Source organism: Orbicella faveolata, unplaced genomic scaffold (genome assembly GCF_042242905.1).
Source record: "Orbicella faveolata isolate gen_17 unplaced genomic scaffold, um_ofav_v1 contig_25, whole genome shotgun sequence".
Lineage (NCBI taxonomy): Eukaryota > Metazoa > Cnidaria > Anthozoa > Scleractinia > Merulinidae > Orbicella > Orbicella faveolata.
Genome location: NW_028301553.1, coordinates 15,625,001 through 15,632,500, shown reverse-complemented (window position 1 = coordinate 15,632,500; position 7,500 = coordinate 15,625,001). Strand labels below are relative to the sequence as shown.

Sequence of the window (7,500 nt, the reverse complement as noted above, 5' to 3'; positions counted from 1 at the left end):
AAGTTGAGATCGAGTTCGAAATTTGTTACTTCTGAAATTTGTGCTCTGTCACGCCGCGAGGGCGTGTTGGAAGTTTACAACACTTAGCTCAAAACAAATGTAATTCAAATAGCTCGAGAGGGTGATGGCGGAAATAGTGACCGTATTATCACAAAGGAAGACTCGAGAGTCAAAGAATAGACTTCTATGTTCTTGTTTTTGCCTCAAATACTGAGGAATACTGTTACTTACTATGCCAGATGTTGGTGGCGAAGAAATATTCTATTACGCCGAGGTGGATAAATTTTAAATGATGTTTTGCCAATATTTTGGTTTGCAGCACACATTTCAAATGCCCAGTTAATTGCAAAAATGTGCCACAAGACTTCATTAGTTTCGCTCAATGGTTCTCTTTCCACCACGAATAATATCTAGCAAAAACTCAAAGAGTTATTTATTTGCCATTCATTTTGTGATAGCATGGAACTGTGCTTCGCAAGCCATCGTGAGTGAAGTATCTAATGTCAAAATATTATGGTTATTCATGAGGTTTTTATCCAAATGATTTTAAATAATCTGACCTACAATAGTATGAACTGTATTAACGTTAGTCAAGTTAACATAAACCCGTCATATTCGTGACTTGAACTAGATTCCCAAAACTCACAGACTTGGTGATAAAAAAAAACAGGTGTATTTCATACAATAGATGTCATTATTTGCGAGTGAAAAGCAAGCATTCATTTCGTAGTCTCTACAATGCATGTAACAATTTTGACATTTCTAGAGTTTTACTGAATTGTACAATTTACAGTCGGCAAAAGTTTGTTTGTCGTTATTACGTTTCGAAAATGGCAAAGAGCGATCCTTTTGAAAAAAACTTGTGAACAAAATATTCACTGAAGTCTAAGTATACTCTTTCTTTTATAAAGAATAATGTTTTTCTGGCCGAGGCTGCCTATTTTTTCTGCCGGTTTTAGGCTGAAAATATTCTTGCGAATATTCATCGATTACTGCGTATGGCATTTCTGTTTTCGAATGTATTTTCCTGGATGGCGTTAGAGTAATTTTGGAGCCAGCCTGCAGGCATTTAAGCCTGATTGGACGCACATAGCTTCTTGCAGAAATGTTTTTAGTATCGAACATACGGCTTGTTCTGTTTTTTGTCACTGTTTAGTTAGTTTTGCCGTTTAGAGAAAGGAATAGTTTTACACGGTTTGGTTAAGAGCATATAATTGTATTGTAGTTACAAATTTTCAACACAAAATCAAATTCTTTTCAACATCTCAGCCTCGAGTTTATTCTAAAAATGTTCTTAAAATTTCGAACATTTCAGCCTCGATATTCTTATAAAAAGAGTGCAGTTTTACTCAGTGGCCCTTCTAAGTAAATATTAAAGCAGAAACTTGTTTAAAATCCCAGCTATAGCTGGAGGCAGGTTACAAGACGTGACGAAGTTGAATTCGGGACCACCGAACACAAATCCATCCATACTGGAAAGGCATCCAGAGGCAGTGGAAAGGTTTCGAACCTGGAACCTTGAAGATCGATGTTAAGTTAATTCGTATTAAGGAGTTCAAGAAAACCGCGACGGCAACGGCAACGGAAACGTCGCCAAACAACAGTGCAGCCTGGCTGCGCACGTGCGTTATTAAGTCTTAGTACATTTCTTAGCCGTCTTCTGCAAAACAACAACGTGAAATGAGCAAATTCTGCGTTGTAAGTTGGAGAACGTGAACCAACGGCTAAATTTTTTAAATTTCTATTTCAGATTTGTCGCTGTGTACCAGATTTAGTTTCGTGATAGTTTTGACAGTGATAAACAAAGTAAATGACTTTAGAGTATCTCGAGATTCGTGGGTAAAATATAAATTCATTTTTTAATCGAGGTTGTCCTCGGCTTTGCCGTCGTGCCGGTTACTTTAAGTCCGTAATAATTATCTATGACGTTTTCTGCAGCTGACGTCGATGATGAAGGCCGCGATTACAGAGATGTGTATGAATACACTGATGATGGGCACGACGAGGAAAAATGCCCTGAAGTCAGTCTACCAAGTCGTCTTGTCGGCCGGTGTGAAGTGAGTGATTTCTGTAGTAATATCACATGCCAGTTGGAAGTCGCGGAGAAGCGCGCCACAGTAATTTTCAAAATCAACAGGTGCGAGGATCCCATAACAGCCACAGTCACCATCAAGGCGTCTGGGTTTTCTGTCAATTGGACACACACCTTCAAAGATGGTGAGATTATCGAAATCGTCCCAGCGGCTGATCGTGGAGAAATGAAAGTCTCTATTTCAGTCAAGGTTGATTTGAAAAAGGAAGGAAAAAAGCTGCATTTTAAGGTGAGAAATATTAACACGGAGCCTGTCTTCTCTGTTTTTTCTCTCTGCGGCTTCAATTGCGTTGAAGAAGCCCCCTGATGTTCTTCATGGACCCACGAAAATTGAAAATTCGAAAGCATTTCTCTGCAACAAATTTGTACTTAACAATTTTCGTAAAGTAGGAAGCCCTTGCCACCAGAGACAGTGAAAAGATACTTCCCGAAATGGAATGAACGGATCACAATTAGCCTTACCATGAAGTTTCAGCGTATTTAGTTATTAATTGTAATAGACGGAGAAAGTGGAAGCATTCGACAAATCGCTGGGAAAAGTTAAAATAACTTCAGTTGTTCAACGTCTTCTGTATTCCACTTTCTACAGTTGCTTATTTCTTTATACCATGTAAAATTACCAAATTGAAGTTATCATTGTCAGGTAGTCTGTCCGCCGATCCCCTATTTTGTCTTGAGTTCGCCGGGGGTGGCCCTGAGGAAAACGTTGTCCAGCTTCGCCAACGCTCTCGCGCTCCGCGCTCAAAAAGAAATAATCCGTAGCAAAAAACGTTAACGTCTGTGGACAGACTAAGATTATAGTTACTAAACTCCAGGAACATTTTATCTGTCCATTTTAGCTGTTGGCAATAGCTGATGGACCAGCCCTCGAGCCCCAGAAACTGGGTCGCCGCACAGTGACTCTGCTTGATGGGAAAATTACACTTTCGACCAAACATTGCGGTAAGAAGTAACTCCATTATATGTATGGGTTATTGACCAAGTGTGAGGTCAAGATGGCTGGATATTGGCCAAGTTCTTTTTTTGCGTGTTTATGGACCGAGACGGAGTCGAGGTCCATAAACTCGCAAACAAAGAACGAGGCCAATATCCAGCCATCTTGACCGAACAAGCTTGGTCAATAAAGGATTTATTATATGGCTTTCGGGGAAATTTTTCTTGCGGGACAGGGCGGATAGTCCCGAGCGGGCAAGACAGCTCCATCTTGCCCGTTCGGGTAGCCAATCACAACGCAGGATTTGATTCATCTTGCCCGCTCACGGAGCTAGCCATGTAATAAGGTCTTATATTGGGAACCTCTTGAACCAATTCAGCGATAAGTATTAAACGAGGTGAGAGAAGTATTGAGTCATAATCAGGAGCCATAATCGGGGACGGAGACCGTAAGCGCGCGCCATTTCTAGTATTGGGGCTGTCCCCATGATATGGGACAATAATTCTATTTTTAGAACAAATTGCGCCATCGCCTGAGGCACACGCGCGTACATGCTGCGAGGATTTTTGCGGATGTCGCGCGGGGCAAATGGCGTCCGAAATTCCCGAAATTTTTTATGTTTTTGGCCCACAACTCAACGCGTTTACGTCTGTTGGAATTTTGCTTAAGTATTTTCGTCGTAAGCTGCTCCAGTTTGAGTGAAGTAAGACAGTGTCGAATTTAGGTATGTTCCGCTTTAAGCTTAGATATATATCGCTGACCAAGTTGTGTTCCGACGGATGCTTCTTTTACATGAGCTGTTTATTACACCACTTTAAATTTCACATATGCTGAAGATTAACAACTTTTCCATTACACAGCAAAAAAAGGTCGATATATTTGGATATCGCAGAGCTTCAGGACTTCATAGTTTCCTAGCTCCTCTTGCCAAACGCTTACGAGAATTTGCCAGTCTATCGCGACCGAAAAGTAAAACAAAATAAATGCTAGTTTGAGTTTCGCCTGAATTATAAGCAATGCTTGATGTTTCATCAAGGCCCAATAACTTTACGTCCATAGATACTGCTCAGTTTTATTCGTGTAAAAATCCAGTAGATTATCTGTTGTCGATGAATGAGAGCGCCCGCCGATGCGTGTTTTGTACAGTCAGTAAACATGACAAATTGTACTTCCGCCGCACTTTCGTGTGAAAACGTACATCGAACTCAAACAATAACTCTATAGTTTTTAAATATGTTTAAGATTGATAAATGTTTGAGAACATATTAAAAGCTAAGCTGAAAATATGCGAATAAAGCAGAAATAATCAGCAAAGTTACGATGACGCTTTCTTTAATCAACTTTGAATAACGATTTCGATTTTGTTGATTGAGTTTAAAATATCAAAACTCTTGTTTATTTTCATTTTCTTAGTGTAAAACTTCACTATGCTTATGTTGAAGAAACACACATGATGTTAGTAGCCTTTTTTGCGTTCGTGAAATCTGTTGCAGCAACTCAGCAGAAAAGATAACGAAAGAAATCTTTGTCAAGATTTGTTGACAATTGAAAACACCGACTCGGACTTGAAAGTGCACGAGCTGCACTATGCAAATGAGTTAATTGTACGCGTCAGACTTTCCCTTCGAAAACTTTTGCAAACTCACCAAACAAGCAGAAACAATAAGAAACCATCAAACAGGTTTTGGTTATGATTAACCATTGTCTGAGAAACTCACAAATTAACTCGATACCAGAGTAGAGAGTTTTCTTGCTATATTCTTAAGTCAGAACAAACGGAAAAACATACGCGTAAGCTTACAACTAGCGCGAGCAGATCTTATTATTCATTCCCAGCGCGAGATTGAAGTCTTGTTTTCGACCCTAAAAAACCCACCTTTTCCGTTGGCTCAGAGCATAAAACTACATATAAGCGCCCTGGTTCGTATTCCCTGCCTTATTCCCTGCCATCGCTGTGAAAGATGCGCAAGAGAATATCTCAACTCTCACTATTTGATCATGCAACGTGACAACATCCACGCGAGAACCCCCGACATGTGCGTGGATCCGCGCGGATATATGACGTCAGGATGGCGCAATTTGTTCTAAAAATAGAAAAATTGTCCCATATCATAGGTGCGCGCGGATCTCAAGACTTACGGTCTCCGTCCCCGATTATGGCTCCTGGTCATCATATGATGCCTGCCGAAGCTTCTTGGGCAGCTGCTTGTTGAATAAGCGAAGGTCGACTTGTGGCAATCTGGATAGAACGTGGCGTGTGAGAAACTGAGGACACGCAAGACGCGCATGACGCGCAAGACGAGCAAGACGCGCAAGACGCGCAAGACGCGCAAGACGCACAAGACACGTGAGACACGCGAGACACGCGAGGCACGCGTGATTGTAGAGCCACATTCAGCACGAAGTAAAAGAAGGCTATCTTCTTCACACTTTCGATGATTTTCTGACATTCTGGTATTCCTGTCCATGTTACCTTAACTTCATGATTATAAACCAAAAACATGTCTCCAAAGACCTTCTGAAGCTAGGGGTAAAGTGTATTTTGGGGGATCACCGGTAATATTCAGCTATGAGATAACAGACGTTTATTTCTCTGGCAGGGTTCAGCGCTTGGTTCAACAAACAGCCGCGTTACATAAAGGCGTTGGTGATTGCCGGCCCTATCGTCGTGTTTATCTTTTTCCTTGTGCTCATTGCCTGTTGTTGTGCGAGATGCAGGCGTCGTGCGCCCGCACGTTTTCATGTTCAGCTGCCAAGTCATCGTGCCCAGATCTCCTCGACCAGGAGTAGGGTGCCCATGCAACGACTGATCAACGAAGAATGAATGTGCGAGAAATGGAAAAGAATCATGGAGTGTTCATAGTAGTGAAAATAACTAATAATGTTTTCAGAGGAAGCGCCAAAAGGTGCGGAGAAATACTAAAGACAAGGTCAAAAATCCATAACATATAAAAGGCTCTAATTTAGGTAGGACCTAAGCTAGTTAAAGAGTTTACAAATACCCGTGAAGAGATAAACAATTCCTTATGTTGCGCTGCTAAACGTCGGTTGTACGATTTATTGTTACCAGCAAGAAGTAATTAGTTTTATTTCATGATCGAGTGTTAGGTTCCTTTTCAGTTTTGTAATGCATAACGTTTAACATACGTATACAGTCAGCGCGTAACTCTGAGCAAATTCTTCGTGTAGAATCAAATCGCTAAAATTTGCCGCCGGTTGAATAATAGCCAGCAGGAAAATGTATATCCTTTATATCAAACAATAAGATAAGTATACTGCTAAAGGTAACAAAAACATTGATATACAAAGCAGTGTTCCTTACATATTCACATAACATTATATAAATAATGCCTAGACACAGATGAAGTCATTGCGATATTGCTCATCAGTGTTCTTTATCTAAAGATATAATGATTTTCATGAATAGATGTCTTAAAAAGTAGCCGCTTCAGACAAGAGAGGCCTGGTTACGAGGTTACATCCGTGAAAAATTTGCGTGCAAAGCACGATGGAGGAGGGCCTAGGGACGAGCGACCTCTTTTGTGGTTGTAAAAGGTCAATTTTGATACATTAAAAATCTAACTTCGCCCCGAGGCTTGAGGGAATAAAACGAAAAAAAAATTATTCATCCGTCGACCTCGAGGTGTATTGTTTTGTTTTATTCCCCCAAGTCTCGAAGCCAAGTTCATCGAAAATGGCCTATCAGCAGCCGAGTAGTCAGGGTTCGACTCGTATGTAATACGAGTAAATTTGTAAAGATCAAATCATGTATAAATGTTAAGGTGCTATTTTGCACGTGGTTACTTGTGTAAAATATTCATTGACAATAAAGTTGTAAATATCTGTACACAACAACGCATATAATGATTATTATTGGTATTATGGCGATTGTTTATCTCAGTAGAATCTCACTGGTATCTTTCTTACTTACTGTTCTTTTCTTCTCGTTGGTTGGAAGGAACACTTAAGAACGAGAAGGAATAGGGTCAATCCTGAGGGCGACGCATGAATTTGCTCAGTTTACTCAGCCCAACCCCGTTGCGTTTTGGCTCGTTCATATCCCACGCGCCGGGTTAATATGTTGCTAAGCTTGCGATCTCGACGAGCTCGAGACGAAATAGGAGGTCTGTGGACAGACTAACAAGGAAAAAATGAGAGCCTTTTCATCTGACTGACGTGTGCGTGACCAGCGCTGAAATCCTGAGGCCCTAGTGGTTTTATGAAATGAAACTCTGGAATGCTGTTAACTTCCTGTGTTCGTGTGATCAAGTGAGCATTGGGCTCAGTTTTTTTTTTTTTTTTTTTTTTTTTGCTAAAGGCGTAGGTAATAAGCATTTTCTGACCCTGTGGGGGAGGGCAGGAAAGATGAGGCATGACCTGGTAGCATCTTGGGAAATTTAACATGATATTAAAAAAATTATCTGTTGGCCATATTCTAAAATTGTATTTAAACTTGTTCAGGTGCCAGTAAAAT

General features: G+C 40.5%; 1 protein-coding gene across 1 annotated transcript in view; it reads left to right on the top strand.

Moving 5' to 3' along the window:
• LOC110052901 (uncharacterized) overlaps positions 1-6,881 on the top strand; it is a 7,272-nt gene extending 391 nt beyond the window's left edge. Inside the window, exons 2-4 of the mRNA XM_020759091.2 lie at positions 1,939-2,321; positions 2,932-3,034; positions 5,627-6,881. Of these exons, the coding sequence (XP_020614750.1) occupies positions 1,939-2,321; positions 2,932-3,034; positions 5,627-5,850 (710 nt within the window). The 3' untranslated portion in view covers positions 5,851-6,881. The remainder of the gene's footprint in view (positions 1-1,938; positions 2,322-2,931; positions 3,035-5,626) is intronic.
• The last annotated feature ends 619 nt before the right edge of the window (positions 6,882-7,500 follow it).